Source organism: Nesoenas mayeri (assembly GCF_963082525.1).
Source record: "Nesoenas mayeri genome assembly, chromosome: 1".
Lineage (NCBI taxonomy): Eukaryota > Metazoa > Chordata > Aves > Columbiformes > Columbidae > Nesoenas > Nesoenas mayeri.
Window position 1 is genome coordinate 59,732,780 of NC_137541.1, and position 26,196 is coordinate 59,758,975.

The 26,196-nt window shown below is 40.6% G+C and overlaps 1 protein-coding gene across 4 annotated transcripts in view; it reads right to left on the minus strand.

Annotated features, from left to right (window-relative positions):
* TXNRD1 (thioredoxin reductase 1) overlaps window positions 1-26,196 on the minus strand; it is a 50,275-nt gene that overhangs the window by 18,870 nt on the left and 5,209 nt on the right. The window contains exons 1-8 of one of the 4 annotated variants that reach the window (XM_080364086.1): window positions 22,759-23,305; window positions 9,715-9,824; window positions 7,448-7,570; window positions 3,297-3,369; window positions 3,063-3,182; window positions 2,282-2,424; window positions 2,038-2,153; window positions 45-270 (exon numbers count right to left, since the gene is read on the minus strand). In XM_080364086.1, coding sequence (XP_080220212.1) covers window positions 45-270; window positions 2,038-2,153; window positions 2,282-2,424; window positions 3,063-3,182; window positions 3,297-3,369; window positions 7,448-7,570; window positions 9,715-9,824; window positions 22,759-22,831 — 984 coding nt within the window. In that variant the 5' untranslated portion in view covers window positions 22,832-23,305. Of the gene's footprint in view, window positions 1-44; window positions 271-2,037; window positions 2,154-2,281; window positions 2,425-3,062; window positions 3,183-3,296; window positions 3,370-7,447; window positions 7,571-9,714; window positions 9,825-11,363; window positions 11,451-22,758; window positions 23,320-26,196 lie in introns of those variants that run through there. The other 3 variants (XM_080364089.1, XM_080364088.1, XM_080364087.1) reach the window with 3 other exon arrangements.

Below are 26,196 nucleotides of genomic sequence, written 5' to 3' on the forward strand. Positions count from 1 at the left end.
AGTATATTGCAATCAATTGCAGCCATGTACCACTTTGAGCCTACCTTGATTGGTACAAACTCCCTAATAAATTTGATTCCATGTTCTTCCATATATTCGCCAATTTTGTTTGCCATATCCTGGTCAAATCCTCTTAAGAGAATGGATCTCACCATTACAGTGACATCTAATCCAAGACCTACAAGAAATCCTGCACATTCCAAGGCAACGTAGGAAGCTCCAACCACCAGGGTTTTCCCTGGACAGTAAGGCAGAGAGAAAAGATCATCACTGCCAAAAAAAAGAAGAGAGGATAAAAGAAAAGAAAGTTAGAGGCAACCAGAAGAATGTATTGTGCTTTACATTTATCCAATTTCTTCTGTAAGAACAGGACTTTATTAATCTTCCTGATCACTTAAAAAAAAAAAAAAAAGAGACTTAATTTTCTGGAAATTCAGCTGGAATACAAGATCAGTACAAATAAAAAAAAAGAGTATGAAAATTCTGAATCACCATAAAAATTTAGAGGTTTTTTTTTTACAGAAACTTATGAAAAAGTGTTAAAAAGGTAGGTTGTGTTTTTTTCTCTGAATCTTGCTTCAAATATTTTGCTGCAAATTTCAGCTCCTGAGAGCTAAAAGGAAGAGGAAGGGGTTCAGCTTTTAGATTAAAATATCATCTCCACTTCCTTTAAGACTTACCCTTTTGCTAAAGCTTTATACACAGTGCCAAATACACATATACAATAAAACAAATTAATGCAAATCACAGTAACAGGCAGAGACAGAAGTATGAAATTATGGAAAACATGTTTATTTCCCTGCTTTCCATTTCTTTCAACTGCTTCATCAAGCTATAATACGTCAGTTCTACCACACTTTGGACCTAGACTACAAAAGCAAGGCTCCTCAAGGAACACGGACTCATGGAAGTATCACACTTACTCAGCCGAGACTTAGGCAGTGTTCGGCAAAGCAATTCTCCGAAGATTTAAATCTAAAATAAGTGTCTCCTTCTCAGCCAACAGCTGCAATGGCTAAACGATGACGCTCTCTGCAAATGTTGTGGTGGCATAAAATGTGGGTAATTAAAGGCTCCATCATAGCTCCTGTCCTCCAGGGAACCCAGTGAAGATTACACAGCCAGCCTCAATTTGATAGTCTTTAACTCTGGCATTCCTGACTCTTTCACTTTAATCTTATTTTAAAGCACCACTGTACAGGTTATATTATCTGGTACCTTTAATTTCTCTGCTATTTATTAAAAGGGAAACATACAACATGGTGGTTTGGTTTCACAGGAATGATGGCCATTTATTTCATTTCTACAGGTTTGCAAGCCTGTAATTCCAACCTCTGTTTCTACCTTAAGTAAGTTAAAAGTTACTCTGGTATGAAAACACATTTCATCTGCATATGACTTTTTTTTGGTCAAAATTGTGCTAGAAGTGCTTGGTCTTGTCAATTAACCAGTCATTTGAAATCAGTTTTCCCAAAAGTTGAATCAACTTCACTGAGTAGCTGGAAAAAAAATGGGCTGAGTTTCAAGACAGCCCCAGTGCATGAAGACAGATACATTTCTGCTGGCTTCACAATATCAACTGCTTTGCAACTCCTACTTTGCCTGATATTTGAGCAGGGAGGTTTCTTCCAAGCAGACTGTGCTCTTCATTATCAAAAAAAACTTCAGTATGTGAACTGAAAGACCACAAGGACCAGAGAGGAAGTGGGTTTACTGGTAACTGGGGCAGAGCTGATGGATTAATTTTATGATGGACACACATATGATTTATGGTATTCTCTGTTACTGCTGTTATCAGTCAGAAACAGAACCACCCTAGCCAGCCGCCCACAGTCCTATGGTGTCTACTAGACACCAATGTTTTTGGCACCTTAAAATCTGACTATAGCTATTCTCCTGCTCTTACTTGCCCCTAACAAAAAGTTACATAGGAAAGAAAACCAGCAACCGAGCAGCCCTGCTCGTGCTTCACCACTTTCTCTTAGAGGTGAAGCATTTACACAGAGTGAATGATTTCATATTGCTCTCTGTTTTTACCTGCTAATGCAGTATTCTTTGTCTCCAGGTATACCCAGGTAGCGTGGTCGTTCACCAGTGGCAATGAGAAATCTCTCAGCCGTGTACAGCTTCTCAACTCCTCTTTTATTTGTTGCCTGTGGACAAAGTATTGCTCCAACGTGAGTATCTCGCAGTCCTACCAAGTGAAATATTACTCTATTTGAAAAGCACTTCTATTGAGAAAGCACTACAGGAAGACCCAGCACACATGGCTATCGAGTACCTTAACTGTGTGTGGCCCAACAAATTCTCCATATGCATTCTCATACGTGACTTTCTTCTCTCTCAGTGCAACCCGATAGCCCCAGTTCAGTGAACCAATGTAATTCTGAACAGATTCTGTCATAGTCATCCAGTTGTGTTTGACTGTTAGAAACAAAAGAGAAAGGTTCATCTGTCAGTCTGTGACTTCTTCTTTTTCCACTGCCAACCTTGTATTCTCAGGCAGATTTTTCTTCATGACCCAGTCACCTTTGTCTTATTCTTATTTATTCCACAGTAACTCTATTGAAATTCAAAGAATTACATCAGCATAGACAACAAAAGATGCCACAGTGGAACAGGTATGACTTGAAAAATTAAAGCTTACTGCATTATTGATAGTTTTCTACAGAAACACGCTGTAAGCACGTGACATTGCTCAACAAAATGAAGACCATGCATCTCTGAAAGGTGCCTCAACATGTTCCCTACTACAGGATTACACCCTAAATAAATCCCAGTCCTATAACCATATACATTAGAGCTAATAGAAAGGAAAATTCACCTTCTCATGTAGCAGTAATAGAGACCGAGGGAAAGGAAAACCTTGCCTGCAACTACGAGTAAGTTTCTAATGGGGCATTCTGGGGTACTCCCTTAGATGTTGTATAATCTCTCTGAAGTTGCCTCACATTTTTAATGCCAGAATATGTTTCAAATGCAACAACCACTTGACTGTGAAAAGAATTTCTGGATTTTTGGCACAAATGAGAAAACTGCAAAAAAATGTTCTCCTTCTTTACCTTCTTCTGTAAATTGCCATCCAAATTTGCGGGAATCTTGCAAGGCTTGTCCTAGTAAAGCTGCCTGATGCATCAATTTTTTAGGTATACAGCCCACATTTACACACGTTCCTCCAAGACCTGAGAGAAAGGAACAGAAAGTGTTTTTCACATCATTGTGTCTGATCTCAAAGGAGAATCAACCTCTCTGAGTAAAGCTCCTTTACAACAGGTTTGCAACGAACAAAAATTTACCCCATGAGTTTCCCAGAGGTGTAGGCGTGACAAAGTCCAGCACCATCACTTTCTTTTCATATTTGGCAGCCTCCTGCAAAACAAATAAAATAAGACATGTATCTAAATATTAGAGTTCAAATTTGAAGTAGATGATAACGTCATGCATTGCTGAAAAGCTTGGTGACTTTTAATTAAGTAATAATGAATGATTTGCAAAGGAACAGTCAGACAGCCATCAGTCTTCTGAATTAATATGTGCACTCAGTAGGAAAAAAAGATTAAAGGAAAAATATAGGCATTCATCCTGCTACACAACAGCATGGTGCCAGTTTATATATATAAGACTCTGGGAGTCAAACCTTCACTTCTCTCCTCCATGTTGTCAGTTTGTCCACACTTTTTTTTCCAACAGGCCATTTACTTCAAACATAGTTAACAAATTCTTCATTAAACCAGTTTTCTATTCAAAGATGGTTTCTCAAATATTTGTTTGAAATCACACCACACAATGACATAATGACATAAGCAGTCACATGGCCAAGTATTACAACCGTGTTTATCCAATCTTTTTTCTTGTAGTAGAAAGCAAAACTTGATTTTGAGTACAACCTGTAGTTGTCAGAATCAGCTCTTGCTCTTCAAGCTAGTCAACCCACGGCAAATTGCCTTTAATGTCAGGATGTGCAAATGTCATTCAGACTACAAAAAGTGATGGTTTCTTTCATGATATCTCCCATGAGGAGTTGCATTAGGAAATTTACAAGCAATGTGTTTAAATGATACTGAGAACTGGAATTTCTATACTGATTCCATTATTCCCTTTGTGCTTTTAAAGAAAAACGCAAAAATTGACAGCACTAACTGGTACCAGAGAAAAACACTTAAGTAAGCACTACACAGCTGAAAAGCAGAGATGACAGATTCCCCCATGAGATGCAGCAAAATAACTTTGACACTTGGAGTAACCACAACTGTGCTGCATGACATGAGTTCTTAGACATGTAAGCAATAACAACTATAGGCACAGGATATTACCCTAAGGCCTTGGGTTTGGTTTGGGAGGACAGCCTGGACAGCCTTCAGCATTGTGTTAACAGCAATAATTGTTAATCCAAATAGTTGACAATCAGAATTTCAATTCTAAATGCAATTTACTTAATGCAAAATATAAATTATGTTTAAAACAACTCAGGCTGCAGACAACTTTGGAAAACATTAATGTACTGGATTTCTGCTTCCAATTAAAGGTCAAGGTTGGCCAAGAAGCTAATTTCTATCTGTTGGTTGCACTTCTGAGAAAGTTTCTCAGAAAGGTGCTTAGGGACTAAGATGCTTTATTATTGCTCCTTTATAACGACAGCTCCTATCCACAGCTCAAAAAGAGCTTTACTAGTGTTAGCTAACTAGAACGCACAGATTCCCAAGCTTACACTCAGCTAAATGTTGACATAATACAGTGCAGAACTGCATCACCACCTCAGTAGAGTTCGCAAACAAATTTAACCACTTCTGCAGAGTGATACATGCCCGCAGTAACAAAACCTGCCCCGTGGGCTTTCAAACCTCCCTGGGTTCAGTGCAGCGCTGCATGAATGCAACAGGGCTGCAAGGGTTGCAGCTGTTCAGTGCAAGCCAATAGTGCTGGCCTGGCACTTTATTCTGGGTCTGCGGTTGGGTTGCACAGAGCCAGCCTGGCAGTGTTTGCACTTGCCATGAAGATGTACCTCTACAATAACAAGCTCCAAGCAGAATACAGAGAGGAAAGAGAAGATGTGCACACAAAGCTGCATGTGTCATAGTGAAAAGCATGCATTTAATCAACCTAGTTAAAGTGCTGCAAACCTGAATGTGGATATCTGGAACTTGGATTAAGAGCTATGTAGTTGGGTTTTTTCCTTTTGTTTTGTTTTGCTTTTTAAAGCACTGTCTATTAAGTCACTAAGAAAATTAATAATCTAAGTCAAAACTTTCTTTGTGTAGAAGAGTATCACTTCAGCTTCATGAAACTGACTTGAAATATGCACATTACTACTGATGGTGATATGTCTGTATTGATCTACCATCTTCTGCTCTATTCTACAATCACTTGAGAACACTAAGAAGCAACATACTTTATACATGGAATTGAAGGAATAAGGCAATTTATCTTCCTAGCTGCACACCTTTTCTGTCCTACAGCTGAAAAACGATGCAATAAACATCACTGCTGTAGCTTCACAACCTAGTATTATGTGTACAACAAAGCAGAGCAGCCTCCTTACAGAAATTTCAACAGATGGCTTTTTATTACTGCAAATTGTTTTTAGGTTACTGCAAGCTCCCTCTTACTCTCATTACTCTCTTCTGTCCTAAAACATCCCCATCCTCTGAAAACCAGTGTCTGCTTCTCTCTGTGAGTTCTCAGAATTTTTATAGATCTATTATCATCTTCCTATGCCATGACAATAGTGCCCCTATCGATAGGAAAGCAATAAACTATCAAAATAGATTATGGACTGTCCTGGTTTTGTTAAAAAACAAGTTTCTCTTTTAGTGAATTTTGCCTGTCAGCTAAAGCCTTCATATTAGCTGCATTTTCCTGGAGAACCAGATACATGTTTTGGTAAACAGAGCAATGGAATGAGAAGTTATTGATAAGCATGGACATCTCGCGAGAGCGGCAACGAGAAACAGGTGACCAAGAAACTGACCAACTGTGTATAACATCCCATTCACGTGAATACTTCATATAAAAGTGGGAGATCACGAGGACCTCGTCCCTTTTTTTCCCTTTTGCTTATGGCTGACATTAGGAGAGGACCTTGCTAGTCATCTCTGCAAACTGAGGCCTAGTGACAGACTGAATCCAGCTCCGGTTGGCTGCAGAGTCCAATCCAGGACTTTGGTTGCCGGCTCTGCAGTTGCTGAGACTTTCAAGATTGGTTTTGTATATTTTGTATTATTTTCTCTATTCTTATTAGTAGCATTAGTAAAACATTTTTAATTTTTCCAACTCTCTTCTCTCTGTCCTTCTTTCCCTCCCGATCACCTGTCCTGAGTGGGAAGGGGGGAGAGGGAGGAGCAAAAGGGGGAAGAGGGGGAGGAGAGGAGGTTAACAATACATCTGCCAGGGTTTTATTGTCACCCCGTAATCAAAACCCTCGACATGGACATACAGCACACTACAATCCACCACTCAGCACTGCACCGTTCAATTGTAACATGAGTTCTTCTAAGGGACCCAGGTTTAGTGTGAATCCAATGCTATGCCAAAATATTTTCTCCTAATTTTCTTTCATTCTTCAATGACCTCCTTTGCTCCTTGAGAAGAAAAGAAATGCCTCCTGTCTGAAGGAATAACCCAGCTCCATGTCTGAGCAAGAAAATAGTTTTATTTCTAGGAATGCCTAATTCACTTCTAAATAGTTAATTCTACCAAAACAAGAAGAGGCAAAATCTGCCAACTACTGCTCTAAAGGAAAGTTACTGACTTACATTAAATTTCAACAAGTTTCAAATATTTGGGATAATGACAACTCTAAGACATAGCATCTTTTGCACCACTGTGGATTCTTTTAATTAATTTTAGATATGCTTCTAAAAGCAACATCCTAACCAAAATCCATAAATTCTTTGGCTACAGGCAGGAAGTACCAAACCCTGGAAATAAAGGGTGAGATCCTAACTCTGCCTAAGGATAGGCAAAGTCTCCATGTACACAACTATGTAAGCTCATAAATCACAAAATCTCCCATGTTGTCAAAAATTAAAACAACACATGCAACAATTTCTGAACAGATATTACTTTCAGATAAAACTAGAAACCTCTGGATATTAATTTTGAATAGTTTTTAAAACTTTTCCAATTATGATTGAATTAATAATAATTGAATTAATTAATAAGAAACACTGTTGAGATATCTACCTGCTGTTTTCCAACAGCATCATCTCCCACTAGTGACGACCAAGTTTCATTCTCTTAAGTATACCATGATATTTTAATGTTTTTCTTCTTCAGAACACAAGGAAAAGAATATTGTATAACTAGGGCTAACCTCAAAAGAAATCCTGCTAATCAGGCACAAATGTTAATGACCCTACAGTATGAAAAATACACAGATCCAAGATGTTGAGGATGTCACCCACCTACTTACAATGAAAGTATAAATTTGTAATTTTTTCTCTCATACCTTGGCAGCTGCCAGACCACCTGAGCCTCCACCAATGACAATGAGATCATAGTCGTAGGAATGCGGCACTGCTGTATTCCCGTTCATTTCCAGAAGTTTCTGAGGCTTGTCTTCCTTGTTGGCCTAAACAGAGAAAACAAAAAGGATAAGGGAACACAGAAACATTACCCACAGTGCTCAGAAGTCAGTACTTTCAAGCAGCAAATATTGTGATAAAGGAACATAAGTGCATCTGACTTCTCTGAGCTCTGCTTTTAAGTACCTTTTTAAAATTTCATCTTCTTTATCCATCCTTGAATAGCTCAGTACCTATTAGACACTGAAGTATGAATTTTCTTGGTTTTTTTGAGCTCTGGGTTTCCTTGTAGAGCTTAGTTTTCCACATTACCTCCAGTGTCTCCTCATATTGTGTACTCCAGGATGAGATACATACCTGTCAACACAGGCACTCCACTAATTTATCTTATCCTTTTCATCTGCCCTAGACTTTCCTAATTAGTGCTTTTCCCCTCCTCCAGCATATATTAGTAGGAAAATACAACAATCATATACAACATTGTAATCATCCACAACTAGCAGCCTTACCAACTGAACAAACAGAACTGAATGAAGAAAACTATTTCTGAAAACTACATTTTGTAACATGCTTGTGTTTATTGTTCCTTTGGTTTAGCACCGTGACTAACTTTGGCATCAAATGGATCAAGTGATCACTATAGTTTCACAAGAAATTATTTCTTTTTTATCAGATGATTACTACCACAGGAAAACAACCATAAGCCCTAAAATGCATTTTGACAGCTGTATGCACTGTCTCCATATACTCTTCCTAAAATGAGCCTTTGAACTTAATTTGCAAAGCTTCAATTTATCAGAGCTTCAGACCTTTAAGCCTCTGGAGTTGCTGGCAAAAATCTCACTGCCTATCAAACTGCAGGACAAGATCTGGAGTGAGTAAAAATCAGACTTCTCAGATGAAGCAAATCAGTGAGTATCAATGAAAATTATGACAAAACCTTGAAAGGAACCCATACTTAGTCAATTCACAAATCTGCTTCCTTTTATTCAAGTGTTTCTATGTGTCTGACTAGGCAGAACTTGATTTAGTAATACTGGAATAGTAATGGAAAATAAAAGGAAAGAAAAAAAAAGATGTTTCCCTTCTCTTTTGATCTTAATTTTGTTTTGCATTAAGCATCCCTTTGTGCCCAACCCATTCTACTGTTGCCTTCCTCAGAATTTAGATTATTCCCTCTCTGTAACTACAACTGTGTCTACCCTAGAGACTGCTGCCAGTGCAGCCGTATCACTGACAAAAATCCCCTACCCCTCCAGCAATGTCAGCAGAAATTCAGGCTGTACATCTGCCTGTAGATAGTTACATTTCAACAGTATTTCATAACCTTTAACCTTGGGTAACATGTTAATAGTAGAAATAAAACCTAGAAAACACCTGGGGCTGTTGTGAAGGCATCCAAAAATACCTTAACTTCCTTCCTCTTCTCTTTCTGCTCCATCACCCCAATATACACCCCTACCACTGAATTTACTTTGCACTCAGTTCCTCTTCTTTCTATTTTTCTAACATAGCCATTGGCCAGGCTCAAACTTCCTACCATAATCAGAGTAAGAGTGGAAAAACAGCAGTTTCACTTCATCCGTATTTAGGGACACAACATTAGTGGAAGTGTGCCATTCTTACCCAAAGCACACCTTCTTGTTTGATCAGCAGCAACAGGATGGTGCAAAGCTTAAGGGCAGACTCAGACTAACACCCACACAGTCATCAGATCCAGCTACCAAGAATGGTATCTTTATGATGCATGTAAAGAAACCACAATACCTACTCATGAAGTTTGCTTAGATCACTACTTATCTCATGCTACTTTTCTTTTTCCTTTTAAGAAAAACACCTTTATGTTTTCACATGGATTAAGAAACTTCAGGTTTTATTCCCTACTGTTTGGTTCGTTTTTCATCAGTTCTTCATAATAATTCTTCATGAAAACATACTAAAAGTTTAGATCCAAGTAGATTACAGCTTCCCGCTCTGAAACCACCTCCTAGAACCCCGCTCTAAAGCAGCTGGGATCTTGACGGGGTCCGCTTCCCGTTTACCAGGGGAACTTGTTCATGACCACGATCCCCTCCTGAGAACAGATCTCCTCCATTCTGCTCCCAAGAACCACAATTAAAAAAAAAAATAGCCTACATTCTTATTAAATGTCAAAATTAAATTATAGATTTTAAAATGAATCTCCCCCTACCTTTAAAGTTTTCTCATGGTCTCCTATTTGCTTCTCCTGCGCAAAACCAGCTGGCTGTGGAGTTTCTGCCGCTACTTCAGACTGCCCTTCTTGTAGCTTCTGTGCTCCCTCTGTGAAATAAAGAATAAAATAATGTAGTGTCTGGAAAGACGTCCTTTATGAGGGCTGCGCTCCTCAAGAGAAATTGTCTGGGGGAGTGGCCTGGCAGCTTCATTGCTTCCTTATCCGCGGCATGCCTGTCTCAAGGGGGCATTTCCTAAGGTGACCAATGAGTCATTTGCAACGTTAGGATGACTTGCTATATTTTTCTCTTTAATGAAAGCCCGTATGAGATTTGGCTGGGATTTCAGTAAGCTTTGCCAATCCAACAGTATGCTTGGAACAAAGCAATTAAATTAGATTTTCTGTGGCTGAGCCTGAAACTTCAGTCTTAAAGGAAAATTATGATTTTTACCTTTCTTGTCCAGAAAGTTATTTTCTTTTCCTGATGTGCTGTCATTTTGTTCAGTCTCATACTTTATAAACTGAAATAGAAGTTTTAATTTTTCTCCTGCAATTAGTTCCATGGAAACTTCTTTCAGTTCAATTTATTGATGCAACTAGTCTTGTCATGCATTTCTCCCTGCCTCCTCCCCTCCCCCTGTAATTTCTGCTGTATGATGTCAATTAAAGTATGAAAACCTCTAAATAAATATCTTCAAAATCCTGGAAAAGATCTGTGTTTGCTCACTGGTCATAAATGAATTTTTATATATATTCTGTTGGAGATATATGTATATATACAATAGAAAATGTTAAGTGTATTAGTGGAAAGAAAAAAGCTAACATCTCTACATTTGGATACTTTGTTTGACACGGCATGAAAAAAGAAAAAAATTAGAAAATCTGTTACTTTATTGTAATCTATTACCAGCTCTGCCTTTCTCTATATAACTCTGAGTTACATTAGGCTTAATTTCCAATAAATGGGTCAACACACACCTGTTTGTACTTAACCACATAAATACTTGGCACTGCACAACCAGCATTAATTAGCAAACTCTGATACATCCACATATTTAGACAAACAGCCATACTGAATGCATATACATTCCTTGCACATTGAGCCCACAAGCCTGAAGAGCATTCACACACACACATGCAAAAAGGCAGTAAGTGAAAATTGGTCTGTAATCTTGTAGTCTCTGATTTCTTCTCTGAAACTTGGTGACAAAATTCCTTTCTCTCACAAAAGTATTGGGAAGAGTGTTTTGCTGATGTTGGCAAAGGGGTTTAAAGATCAGAATTGTTATGCAATAGTTAACAGTAATGATGGAAAATGCTTGGCCTATTCTAGATTCGGGAAGGAATGCAGGAATTAATCTGTGCATGTAAAAAAAGAAAAGCAAGAACACAGGTTGTGAACACTGGACACAATCTTCACAAAGGAGAATTCTTTTCTTCAATATATTACCAAAGCTACAGTCCTGCATGTACCTGAAGCAACTGAAGCCTTGTATTTTATTCCTATAACAAGTCTGAACAGCCTTCAGGAATGTTCACCTAAAACTGGATCTTCAATGAGATAAAAATCTAGTCATTAGACAATGCAGGTATTTATACAAACACCTCTAATTACTTTCATGTAGGTCTGTGCTAGAGCTACCTACCTTCAGCACTAGCCCCAAAACCCAAAAGGAATCGTAACCTCTGGCAAGAGACTGGAAAGAGTCTGTATGCGGGTGGCTGGTGCCTCTCCCCGCTCGGTTTGGGCAACCTGCCACTGGCAGGATGACAAAGCAGAAACTGCTCTGCACGTCACGTGCTTGCTCACCATGTAATTCCACCCATCAACGGCAATTACAGCAACCCACAGTCCTGGTGAATTGATACTTCCCAGAAAGCAATCAGCAGATACCTCTTTGCAGAGTAGAGATTGCTAAGGAGAACCTGGACCACAGAGCTGCTCTGGAAAATCCTCAGACGCAGTGGTGAGGACGACTCTCTTGTTGAATGCTACCTCCCCTGTGACCTGGCAAGCGCTCCTTGACATGGGATGAACCGGTCTAACAAATCACTACTATCAAACAGGGACAAGCCTGCTGTCTTGCACCGCACTTGTTTTCTTCTTCTTCCTCTTGCTGTCTGCATACTTGGCATCAGCTTTGGTATGGCCTTAGGTGAGCTGAAGCAACCCACTAACCTAGGAGAAAACTAGCCCAGGAGAAGAAAAGATGTGGACAGTTTCCCCCCAGCCCAATAAGCTCAGCCAGCTCAGGGAAGGATCCCATGAGCCCTGCAGCCGGTGCCAGGCAGAAAACATACACAGACCTGCGTGGAGGAAGAGAAGGCAGCAACATTTCTCTCGCTGGTAGCAGCAAAACTGCCGGTTTTGCTCAGCAGCTTGTAAAACCAGCAAAACCACCCACCTTTAAAGCATTCACCCGAACCCACTTCTGAACCAGACTACGCTAAGCCTCACTGCCACTTCTTCAGAAGTGAAAAACAAATACAGTGAAACAACTATGGTAATTTCAATTCATATCTTTCCTTATCAGGGGTGAGCTTCCTCAGAAGCCAAAGTCCTCCCTCATACTGAGGTCTCTGAACTTTCGATTGTTGGTTGTGTAACTCACGGCAGGGGTGCAAAAAGGCACGATTGGTTTAAAAAGGCCTTGACCAGGAAGGAACATGAGCAGCCCAACACAACAGCCCACATGAGCCTCGTGAGCAGAACTGCCCGAGGATAAGAATCACCTTTCTCTGCAAAAAATGTCCACCCAGGGACCTAACAGGCTACTGAGGCAGGACATGGGCACCCATGGAAAGCACCTACCCTTCAACTACTCACCATGATGGTCTGTAAGTGGCACTTCAAAGCAAAGGTCTTTGCTGATTTTGCTACATTTTCTGTATCAGGCTGCAGGGCATTATCAACAAGAACGAACTGCACACTTTTTAAAAACAATGTAATTAAAAAAATAGCTGTCTCTACTCCAGTAGTTCAGAAGACGCCTCTAATTTTGTAATGCTTATGAACAATCAAATGACTCGCTTTATAGACTTATCTTCAGGCATCTGAGAAGTAAAGGCTATTTCATATTATGATAAACGTTTACCTTATGCTCAAATTAGAGTTTTAGCTGGAGAAAGTTTCAGCTCTTCCTTCTCCCACTTTTGTTCATTTCTGCCCTTTCAACACAGGTCACTACTTCCTCCATTGCATAAACTCAAACATTTGGAAGTGACGGTAACAGAGCCATTGTATCATCCAGATTATGACAAGAGAAAAAAAACTAAGCCTTTAAAATAACACACCTTCAGCCTGGATCATATCGCAGATTCATGCTGAGAGGCTGCCTTGCTATCAGCTGAACTGAGAAAACTGTGAAGGAATAGAAACCTGGGCCAGGATACAGAGCAGGGGGAGAACCTCTTAAACCGCCTTTGCCTTTAGAGGGATCACAATGCACCTGCCTTCCCAGAGAGCCAGGATCAGTAGGTGGGAAATTAAAAAATAATACTTAGGAACTGTACTTTGATGGGTGGATATAAGTTAGACCTTCAACCTACCTCACACACTTTATTTTTTACTGTGACAGAGACACAGTGTAGCCTTAGGGCTAATAAAAAAAGCAACAGAGCTGGCTATGGTAGATGTGTCAGGGCTTGCTTAGGTAAGGGCTCCATGAGCTGTGCTCTGGTGATCCTGGCCAAGAACCACTGGTACCTTTGGCAGGATAAACTAGCACAGCCCTGTGGCTATTCACTTTCTTTCCAAGTGCTGATTCAGTGCTTGGTTGCCCTGTCAGAGGAAGGATAAAGATAGCTTAGAGGTACATTTGCCTCCCCACCTGAACTCTGCCAAAGTCTGAACCCCAAACAAGTCACTAATGTTAAGCCAAGCCAACATTATTTACACACAGACTTCAGTGCTCACTGACAAGCACTGTTAATCAAGAGTGAACCACTGATGTCCCGTGGATGCTACTTCTGAAGGCTCATATATGTGAGCCTTGAAACCTTCTGTTTACACATAGGACCAAGATATATGTGACACCCAATTACAAGTACTTACAGCCTTCTCTCTGAAATTAGCTACTTGTGCCTAACTATGTGCAAAGCACCGTAAGTGATCACCGCACAGGAATTATATATAGCTAGAGTAGAATCTTTACTTTCCCTCCTTAGTCTCAAATACTAAGAAAACAAAACCCAGAAGGTGAAAAACCCTACCTCAGAGCATCTTTTGCACCCACTTATACAAGCAGAAGCTTGCAACAGTTGTGTATATACTCTGTATGGTTCATCATTTTAGCTTGCAAGGAAGAAGTTCCACGGTGAGTGGAACAAACAAAAACACTTCAACAATACCACAAAAACACAGAATCACAGAATTGTTTCAGTTGGAAGAGACCCTCAGGATCATGAGTCCAACCATAACCTATCTCTAGCACTAAACTATGTCCCTAAGAGCCTCATCTAAATGCCTTTTAAACACCTCCGGGGATGGTGACTCCAACATGCATCTCTCCCCGGGCTGAAGGCTGTTAGTTTTTTTTTCCCCTCAAAGAATCTTACTGCCTGCATATGCAAGCACTGAGGAAGGAGAAGTTAAGAAAGATGATGCTATGCACTCAATCCTTAAGACTGCTTGCTCACTTATCTGTCTGGTGCAGTTTAAGTGAAAAACAAATAACTTCTGGGCATGTGAACAGCTCCTTCACATGCAGAGTGCACAAACATTAACAGATGAGACTCAACTGTGAAATCACTTTCATCCTTTTCTCTCTGGATCACAGGTCTGTTTTCTCATTTGCTGGCTTCCCACACATGTAGTCTTCATGCAGCACAAAGACAGCACAATAAGCATAAGGCCAGAAAATAGTCCTAATAATCCTCTTGTTCTGTCAGTGACTTGTTTGACACACTGCTGAAATGTTCAAAAGGTGTTTAAGTGTTTGAAATGACTGTGATAGGAAGCATTCCATCAGAAAGTAGATGCACAGGTCTTCTTGCCTTTATGTTCTCTCCAAGTCTGACCAAGAAGGCCTTAAAAACCTTAGTGAGAGAGTTATTTTATTAAGTTATTGCATTTTCCTTAGCAACCCATGACTATCGATATAAATGTGTGCAGATCCAAAACAGTCCTAACTCCACTAACAGATTAGTTGTGTACTCTGGCTCACTGATGTCCTTTTCTACACCCATTTCCTACCAAATCCATGAACAAATGTGAACATGGTGTCTCATACAAAGTTTGATTCTGACTTGCTCTCAAATTCAAAAACCACCAAGCTCCAGGACTGACAAGTAAAGTGCATTTTCCTAAGAAGCTGGAATTTTTCCAAACTATGGTATTGCTTATATTTATTCAGTGTGTTGCTGCAAAGTGTTTTAGTTTTCATTCTATTCTTGTTAACCTGCTTTTCATATCTAATAGCTTAAGACTTCTTCCCTTTAAATAATGCATAGCTTGAATGGGATCAACATCAAGACATAATGTGGAATAACTTTGCGCTTAGTTGAAACACGGAACACAAACAGAAACCATGGGGCTGCACTGCTTCTGTTAACAGCATTCTGGACTGTGGTCAGCAGTGTTACTCTAAACCACCTATTTCCTTAATGAAAACATAAATTCTATTTACTGCAACTATTTGTGTATAAAAGGCATTTAAAAGCATTTGCCTAAGTAGCAAAATAGGTAGACATGAATTTTCTTCTGGGAACTTTTCAACCTAAGTGTTAAATTCTCTAAGACAGAGGAGAAGAAACCTCATCATTCTCAGCAAATGAGTTAACATATGAAAAAAGCAGAAAATGACAGAAAGCTTCACAGCACTGTTTTCTCAACGGGCAATAAAAATCTACTGAGTACTTTTAATCTAACCTCTATATAGCAGGGCAGGAAGTACAAAACCAAGACAAGACAAAGTAGAAATACTGACAAGAACAATGAATGCCAAACCAAACAAAATACAAACTTTCAAGCATTCAAATTTGTCTGAGGGCCTGATTCAAAGCTCTCTAAACCCAATGGAAAAGCTACCACCCAAATGAAGTACTTAAATGACATAATTCACCCCTTTCAGCTCAATTTTGTAACGAATGTCTGGGGACTGACTCAGCAACATCCTCCGATCTGCTTCTCCCTAAAGATGAGTCAGCACTGTGTTGTGAGAAGGCTGCAAACAGCCATCTTTGCATCCAAGAAGAATGAGAAGAGTTGCTAATGTAGTTCAAGAAGCTCAGCACCAAAATACCTCATTCTCAGCCTCTACACAATCACTCAAGCCCATAACATCACACAGTATCACACAGTATGTTTGGGATTAGAAGGGACCTCACAAGATCATCTAGTCCAATCCCCCTGCCGGAGCAGGAACACCTAGATGAGGTTACACAGGAAGCTGTCCAGGCAGGTCTTGAATGCCTCCAGAGTAGGAGACTCCATAACCTCCCTGGGCAGCCTGTTCCAGTGCTCTAGCACCCTCACTGAGAAGAAGTTTTTTCTCAAATTTAAGTGGAACCTCTTGTGTTCCAGCTTGATCCCATTACCCCTTGTCCTATCATTGTTTGCCACCGAGAAGAGCCTGGCTCCATCCTCATGGCACTCACCCTTCATATATTTATAAACATTAATAAGGTCACCCCTCAGTCTCCTCTTCTCCAAACTAAAGAGACCCAGCTCCCTCAGCCTTTCTTCATAAGGGAGATGCTCCACTCCCTTAATCATCTTTGTTGCCCTGCGCTAGACCCTCTCCAGCAGTTCCCTGTCCTAACATGTCACATCCTGACAAGTGATGTTCTGAAATTGGCTTCAGTTCCTAGCAAAAGTAGTAATTCCTACTTCTAGGCGTTTTCTTTTTGCCGTTCGAAATGTCCATGCCACTCCAACCAAAGTCCAACTGTAGTAAGAAAAAGTATTTTGCTTTAATTATTTCAACAGGGACATCATTGACTTGTTATGTATTGACTTGTACTCCTTGACTTGTTATGAAAAGTTCTACAAGATGTGTTACGGAACATGAAACCGCACCCTAGCAAGACCCAGGCTTTTTCAGACTTTCCTAGTAGCTCTCACACCACCAAAGCCCTTTGCAGTATCGGACAATTGGCACTTGCCCTAGAAAGTCTTCAGCCTTTACTCTGTTCTTATGTAATTGTTTACAGTAGGCCATCTAGGAATTAGCCAGGTTGCTCTAATTAGCATTAATAGGGATGTTTTCTGTGAGCATAACATCACATGCTTACCTCAAATATTTCTAGAACATCTACAATACCAACTCTATTGGCTTAAACAGAACAAGCTGTATAAATTAAACAAAGGTAAACTTCAGATTGTCTTTTCTTCAGTAAAATGGAAAGTAATGCTAAATTAATTAGGTATCTTTGACCACTTCCATCTTTCATTTTATTTCACTGTGAGCTAAAGTAACTAAGTTCTGAAAAACTTAATACAAATCTTCTCTGCCTCTAGAACTGTAGTAAAACCTGTAACATCTCATATAAAAATTTATACGCAAACTTCATGGAAAATACCACCTAACAATAGCAGTAATTTTTAATATGGATTTTTACCTATTCCCTTCAAAAGCCACTGTTGCTTTAGGATTTACCCATATTAGTATAATGCTTTGTCTAGTCCAAATCAAAGAAAGGGAGCTGATTTCTGGTATGACTGCCTGTAGATGTATCATGTCCACAGTGCCATCCATACTAGCTCACCCTTCATGTGTGGTGACCTGAAAAAGCTGAGCTTCCTGCTTATTTTCTCAAAATTCCTGTAGCTAACACACATCTGTGGCTACCACAAACTGTGATTAATAGTCTCATGTTAATTTTTTTTTTCTTTTTTCTGGTCAGTAAATAAACAACTCTCTGACAAGAGGAGGAAGTCTCACCAGCCACACTTAAAGAAGCACAACCTGAGGCACAGAAAGCTGGAGCACAACTGAACAGGATCTCCTGGTGCTGGTGCCATTCATTAGTCACTACCGCCATCAGCCATCCCTTTATTGTCTCTACCACAACTAAAGCTGTTTATTTCTTCTCACATGTCTCTTTGTAATTAAGGTTGCATTTGAGTCACAGAGAACACAAAAAAATGTGGAAAAAACAGGACACACAATCAGGTTTTTTTGCCAAACAAGGCAGTATTAAAAGTGAATATGGCTAAAGGAAAAGAAGCTCTTGGCAGGTGATCTCCCAGAATGGGCATGAAAGTACCACACTGTGAAAACTACTTGGGTACTTGGCTCAGAAGCCTGTGATTTCTTCTTTTTCCCCTAAGCAGGGAAAAAGGGGGAAGTGGGGGACGATACCTACTTATTTCAGTCCAGGGTAATCAAAGTGTCTTGTATTTGAAAAACAAAAGGACTTGGGTGGAACAAGTTAATCCTGCTCTTAGCAGCACAGCAAACAATGACACAGCGCTTCTAGGAGGTGACCGAAGCAGGATAACCTAACAGATCACTGCCCTCCAAACTGTCTTGCCACCTAAGTGACAGGACAAACCAACCTGATACAGGTTCTGACAAACGTCTAGCTGGAAACAGTTGTGAAATATGGGTGGAAAACAGTAAATACATTACATTTTTGCGAGCTAGAATTACAGAGACATGCCTACTTTATGTCACGCTGCGTGAACAGTGGAGGACTCAAGGAAGTTAAGAGCTTCCTTCCCACCATACTGGGGACACAACACAAGGACACGGGTGAGGTGACTGTACCAAACAACACTTTCTTCTCCAAGCAGCTGAATCAACAAGTAAAACAATCAAGTTTGCTAGAGCAGAAGATAAAATGAGATAACACCTCAGTTCACTATGTAAAACTAGTTCATTAGCAGATCCTTAGGAAAAGCTACAACTACACTAGACTAAGCTATCAGCATTTTCTATGGAAATAAAATAATTTGCATGGTTTATTTACTTCCTCCCTTTGCATTTGTACCTCTTCTATGCAAATAGAAGTTCTTGGTCAGATAGTGTTGTAACAGACGAAAATAACAGGGTCCCACAGGGTTTACCATGACTCTGTCTACATAATCAACAGTACGAGGCACAAAGGTACATAAAAGGAAAGACAATATGCTAAGGAAAGCAACAGCTGTGAGCTTTTTGGAAGAAAAATAGAAGGTAAAACCAAACTGAAGGTGAGGAAAAAAAAATGATGGTGTCAGATACAGCTTGGCAAGTTAGAGGATAGCTCTGTGAGAAAGACCTGCAATATAACACCACATTCAAGAAAGGAAGTAACTGAAAAGTATGAACAAGCATTTCCCAGGAAAACATGACCCAGGAAATACATGACAACATTTCCCAATAAATACATGAGTCAAGATGCTACAGACTGGAAGGCAGCTGCTTTAAAACAGGCAGGTATCAAAAAACAGATATCAAGACCAGAAGAGGCATCTAAGATATAACCTTCACGGGAGATATCAGGGGTAAATTGCTCTCACTTTAAACCAGTGGGAAAAGGAGAGTAAGTTACCGATTCAGCATACTGAATAAGCCAAAGTGCACGATTTTACCTGGTGTTTGGTTTGTTTTTTTGCAAGCACAACCAAAAAGATAGCAAGACATCCTCTCAAAGGATGTCCAAGATGGGCTTAATGGAGGAAAAAGTGGTGAAGTTTTATCTCCAAAGGAGAAACCACAACAACGGCCTGGAAAAAAGGGGACTGGTACCACATCCTGTAAGGGCCAAGCACTGTTCCTGTTCACAGCAGAAATCAAAGGGATGGCATAACTGTAAACAAGGTAGAGGAACAATGTAGACGACCATGATGCCACCTCCAAGAGTCAAGTCCGCTCAACTCCACGCAGAATGCTATGACACATATCTTACCGTCACACCAGAGCAGTTCGTCTGTAAATTATATGGTCAAAACATTTGCAGGAAATACCAGAAAAATAAAAATATTTGGGGCCTCATTTCTCACAACACTCCACATAAATGTCAACACAACTTAATCACCATCAGTGTTTGTGCTCCAGCACAGAACTAGGACCACCAAAGTGGATCCCTTGTTATTCTACCTCACAATTACGCTGTATTCAGTCAATCTCCTATTAGCACCAAAAATGAGCAGCAATGATTTTACGAATACTTTGTTAATTGTCAAATTCAGTTCAAATTTGATTCCAAGTCTATTATAACGTTCTGGTCCAGCAGTGAGCATGTGCCGCATCCTGAGTGCCCACTCCTGAAAGGAGTTGGGCAACTTCAACTTACATGAAAGTCAAACTGAACTGAAACCACAGCCGCTCATAAAATTCATCTAGCATGAGGTTCTGGGGGAAAAAGGCAGCACTTCAGGTGATACCAGGTAGAGTCTCACAGAAAAACAATATGTTTTATAACATAAAGCAAGAGCTGCAACCCAGGCTATCTTCTGACATGTTTAAGTTTAGCCCCTTATTGTGTAGCTTTGATTTTTCCCATTAATCCTTTTTGCAGTAAGGCACATGTCTATAATACAGAAAACTAAAGTAGTGCAGAGATAAATCAACAAAAAGTCAGGATAAGCATTATCTTCTAAGTTATTTCCAATTTTCATACCTTTACACCCATAAATATAATAAACATTGCATATGCAAAATGCAATTAGTAAAGTAAACTGAATGCTATTTGAAGATTGTGGGATAACCTTTTTGAAAGCACAAGCTAAGGACAAGAGAAGGTCATTTAATAGCTATGTTATGCAATATATATATATATAAGCACTTTATCTTAACATTTTCCTTTTTCCTGTGCTAGTAATCATTTTCCTTCCCAGTTTTGGTCATTACCAGCTTGCTACTGTTTGCTTTTTTAAAGATCTTTTTAGATCTTACAGTGAATTAGTAACTCTGAATTTATTATTCCCATTGACAAAATTATGGAAGGGTGGGAATACATCCAGAGAGTAAGAAATTCTTACAGCTAACAACAGTCCAATTTCTTCCTACTACTACACACATAAGTTTAAATACACCTTGTCCAAGAGATATATGTAGATATATAAAAAAAAACCCCAACCTACTGCCTGGTATGCCTAGCTAGAGAAAGGGGTTAATTTAAGATTGTTAATGTTTTAGAGTCAGTTAAACAATGAGTAATTACCTTATTTGAATTATATTTCAGTTTTAGAGTAAACTACGTATCTCTATTCAGATTTCTGTAATTATTTGGTTTTAATCTTCTATTTAACCTCTTCAATAGCACCCACAACTCCCCTCATCTCTTGTCCTTGCTGGATATTAAAAACTTTGACTTCTTCCTTCACGAAAAGGATGTCTGGTTTCAGATAGTAATATACTGGTATGCAACCATCCTAGAAGCAAAGTTGTCTAAATGCTGAAATATAAACCTTGACATCACAGTTTAAACCAGCTTTCCTGGAGAATTACTTCAGGATGCTGCCAGAGTTGTAGAATGGGTGGCAGGAAATGGTAATGTCCTAAAATGAAAAAACAAAGATACAGCAGAGCCTATAAATCAAAGGCCAAGCAATATGTTCTTTTAAGTCATTTAGCCTAAATGAGTCAGCTTCACAAGGCTGAAAAAGCTTGTTAAGATGCAGGCTTAATTTCTGAGTTTGCGTCAGCAGATACATGGTTGTCCAGAGGAAATAGTTTTGGTATAAGTCTATGCCAGGCTCTGTGCTACCACACCTGCCTATCTTTCAGTATCTGATTTAAAGACAAATTGGGTATTTCTAAATCACAACATGGTAGTGGCAGCATTAGGGAACTGCTGTGGGTTACCCCTACCTGGTCTCAGGGCACTGCACTGCCCTGAGAGTACGAGGGCAACTTTTTTTTTCCAGTCCTTCCTGCTAGGGTCAAAGAACATTCAGTGCTTCCAATGCCAGGCTTTTGACTCAGACTGGAGGATTTTATGTCAGTGTAATTGGAAGATACTAAGCAATGTGGAGCGATAATGACAAGCCTATTCCATGAGTTTTAACTGTTATAAACCTAATTTTTGTGTTTGCCAACTGCTGCTGTGCTCCAGCCTTACACAAATTCTTACTGTGCAGTTCTTTGTTCTTTGTTTGCCAAGTCTCTGACAATTTCCATTCTGCATAATAAGACTTAAAATATTATCTATTGTAATACCTTAAAGCCACTAAGGTGCTTTAGTTCCAATGTTCTCAAATAACTGCATACATAAAAATATCTTTAAAACCAGACCCCTTCCCAAGGCTTCCCAAGGAGCTGAAAACACTCCTTCAGCAGTAGATGCTCAATGAAATACTACATCCTAAGAGTGTTTTTTCATTTATGCAGAACCGCTGTACAGTACCAGATGTAAGCGCGGGTTAATTTTCATAGCTTCGAGCTCATTATTTCTCTTTTTTTGTTGGGTTTTATGGACCCAAAGCCACCAGTTAATACTATGTCCAAGAAGCATTGGAAGCTGAAGTTCTGACTCCAGAGAGGTACAAAGCAGGCACCTGAAACACCAGTTTCCCCATTGCTCTCACAGCAACACACCTCAACCCCAGTGGACAGAAATTACCTCCATGGACCAGAGGGCCACTCAGCTCCCACCTAACTCGAAACCTTTTTCACTCCTCAGGGCACAGTCACACAAGCCGTGGCCTCCCTTCAGGCAGCAGCTTGTGCTCTGGCAACTTGCTCCCAGTGCATCCTCAGAGTCGGGGTCCCACACCCCGACTGACACCAGCGCAGCATCTCTCTTTGCTCCTGGAAGTGAGACCATGCACACAGCCCTGCCCATCCCCGCTGCCATCTACGCTGGCATCAAATAAAGTCAGGAGAAGAACCAAGCGTCAGAAGTTTTGTTTGGGAACATACAACATAGGCAGTTCGATCTATGGTCACACCAGGTGCAGGCACATTAAAGTTGTTTTGCAGCGCGGTGCTCCCGCTCCCAAAGACTCACCCAGCCGGCGGCAGGGCAGGGGTGCCCGGCCCAGCTGCGCCCTGCTCCGGCCCCCCGCGTGTTTTACCCCGAAACCGAAGTAATTTTCTTCCACCGCCCTCCCGCACGGCCGCACTCGGACCCCATCGCTCCGGTGCGAAGTGCTACCACGCAGCTCCCTACCTGCCGGCCGCCGCTCCAGGCCGCTGCCGGGCGCCTGCCGCACCGCCTTACTCTTCCGCAGGGCGCTGCCCATGGCGCGACTGAGCGCGCAGCCCCGCGGCCGCCCCCTCTCCTCCGCGCTCCGCGCAGCCCCGCGGCCCCAGCCCGGCTTCGTCGCGATGGAGACGGACGCTGCCGCAAACCCAGCGCCGGGGCTGGCGCGACCCCTTGTGGCTCCCGAGGCCACGCTTGGTCCGGGCGGGCTTGGGCAGGAGGGGCGGGTCCTGAGGCGGCGCCGAGCGAGCTTCACCCTCGCGTTCTCCCTTCACTTTTCCTGGTTTTGTTTCTGTTTTTGTTTTGTTTTGTTTTGTTTTCCGTGAGGCGGGCAGTTAAGGAAGCGATGCCGGCCAAGCACCGGCGGGGGGGCCTGGGAGGGAAGCTGACGGCACTGAAATGCTGTCCGCAGGGAGCGTCTCCTACCCCGAAGCCGTAGGACGGCCGGGGGAAGGTCGCTGCCGCTCCCACCGCCAGGCGGACCTGCCCTCCGGCGATCTAAAGGATGCTGGCTTTAGAAAAGCATTCAGGAGGTGTTCTAGAAATATTTTTTTCTCACAATCAATGGTTTATTCCTAGAAATTTATAAAGAAGACACTCTAACTGAAAGAGAAAGTCTGATGAGGCTTATCACGCTGCTCCCTTCTAGGCTCTGGGCATTATTTGTCACCATTATCTTACAGTGCTGCCCCATGTTGTAGCCCCATTGTGGTGGCTTTCGCATGAAAATATGGCAAGAGGAGTGGCTGCCAAGAGGGATTTCAGACAGGGTAAGATGAAAGCCACGACCCTATAAACCACCAACAAACACATACAAATCGCTGTTGTTGTCACCTCCAATTTGAGCTTACTTAGCTCTTCATGTGGGAGAGTGCAACTTGTTATAGCAAACATGGCTATTTATCTGATCCATCTTCTCTCTTACAGCAAATGCTGACATTTGTTTGAAAGGTTTTAAAGAGATGCTAAACCAGCCAGTCATGTTTTTGGTGGATGGACCTTCTTTTCAGTTGCATAGGTTGACTACTGGGCTGTGCGCTGAGTTAGTGCAACACTCATACACAGCAATGAGATGCACCCTACAGACGCAGGAGCTCATAGTCTGATTCCTGACAGAACCATCAGGCTGCTCTGTGGTCCTGCGCAAGTCCCTCATGCTCGGTATCCCCAGTATAAAATATAAATGTCATGTCTCTTTATCCTATAACCCCCTGAGAGTTGCAATTGTCTTACTAACCCTTCTAGTACAGGGCCCAAACCACGTTGGTTCTTGGCACTCTGCCACAAAAGTGATGAGTGGCAGCAAAGGACCAAAAGAAAGAGAAGAAGAAGAACTACTGAGTCTCAAGATTTCATAGAATCATAGAATCATTTCAGTTGGAAGACACCCTCACGATCGAGTCCAGCGATAACCTAACCTAATTCTAGCACTAAACCATGTCACTAAGAACCTCGTCTAAACATCTTTTAAACACCTCCAGGACTAGTGACTCCACCACTTCCCTGGGTAGTCAGTTTAAGAAGCATTGCATTCCCCATCCTCAGCTTTTTTGCTCAGAGGACTTCAGCAGTTCCTATTTCTGGTGCTGTATTACTCTTGCACTTTGTGGTGGTATCTCTAGTGTCAGCTGGAGTTTCTAAAACTAAAAAAAACAAAACCAAAACCACTAAAACCAACTAAACTTAAGTCTAAGTGGAAAAAAGGTCTCCGAACTCACTGTGGGAATGATCACTGAGATTTTAGAAATTATGTCTTCAATATCAGTATCTATAATAGCAAAAATTATTACGATAATGAGGATAATAATTGTTACAGGCAGTCAGGGATTATGATAGCTACAGAAATAGAAATAATTTGCTGAACAAGCTCAGGGAAGGAACTCTTCCACCAAACTCCATCTCAATATTTTCATTAAATGAGGACTACCAGCTGGCAATTCAGTCAATTTGAGAAAAATTAGGTTTAAAAAAATCCCTTGGAGTGCTGTTACTGTCCTTTAAATTGTTCATAATGTTTCATTTTGCTTATTGTTTTCCAGCTATGTTCTAGTCCTGTTTCCTTTCATTAAGAAAAGATTTTATGTTGCTGTGGTAAAGATCCACTGAAGCAATGGAAAAAATTAAGTCCTACTTTCAGATGTTTCTTAAGTGTGAAAACCAGTGCATTCAAAAAAACAGAATTATCCCAAATCACTTAAGCGTTTTAAGTAAACTTAGGAACCAAGGGGTCTGTCACTTCAGAACAGAATCTTGATGCTGCACCTGAAAACTAGCATTCATTTTCACCTTCTTCACCCTCTCCTCCAATTCTTGTTGCTTCCTTCTACAGTTTTACTCGCCCACATCACTTCTTCCATTAGTTATTACAACTCCCCACAAACACTACCCTTCAGGCCATCCAACATACAGACTGAGAACTTACTTTCCTTAACTCTTATTTTAATCAGATCACTCTTGATCTGGACCTCTTAAAAGATAACTCCTTTCCTGTTTTTCCACAGGCTTCATGCTTTCTCCTGAATAACAGGTTGTGATCAACTAAGGTCCTATGAAACTCTTTCCCTTTGGCTGATTTACTCCTATTATCTTGCCAAATCATCCTCTCCCCAGTTCTACCTACTTCACTTTGTGTGCTTCTCCATAGAGGTCTTTTGTTTGCTTTTACAGTGTTCCTCATGTTAAATATTTTTTATGGGCAGATCCAAAAAGTACCTGCACTCTTTTTATTTAAATTTTGCATAGAAACTACACTTTTTATGAGGCTTATGAAAAGCCAAGTACATCTATTTATCTTAGAATTTATTCTTAGTTGACTGACCTGCACACATACAGGAGGTCCAGTGTTGGACCACTGAAACACAAGCAGAATATGATGACAAGAAGAATGGAGAGCACATGGAAGAAAAATGCAGTATAATCCAGTTATTAGTAAGGTGATCTCCTGATGCTTTGTCTGTATGTTACATATTTTTTGTCAGTCTTTGCCTTTCCCTGTTTAGAGTCTTTGGGAGAGAGACTTTATCTTCCTCTGTGTTTAGAAAACACTCGACATTTCCATTTCTACTGCTCTCCTCCTCATAAATAATCTTCATATTGTCCTTTTCCAGTAGCAAGAACACACAGAGGAGAGCAGTCTTCAGGATCATACAGCTGAAGGACATTCTGGATCCTGTAATATCTCCTTGATACCGACACCAACTTAAACCCTTGTTGGAGTCAGAGGTTAAGTCTGTGTTCTGAAGTCACTGGGAGACTGAAAGCCTATCTCAGTCTGATTCCAAAGCACCAATTTAAACATGCTTTGGGTTTGTCTGGTTCATCGGCATGAAAATTTAGTGCAGATCTATAGAACTGCTGTGTTAAGAAGCAGGAAAGCAAAGAGTGTCTCATTAGAAATATCTGTAG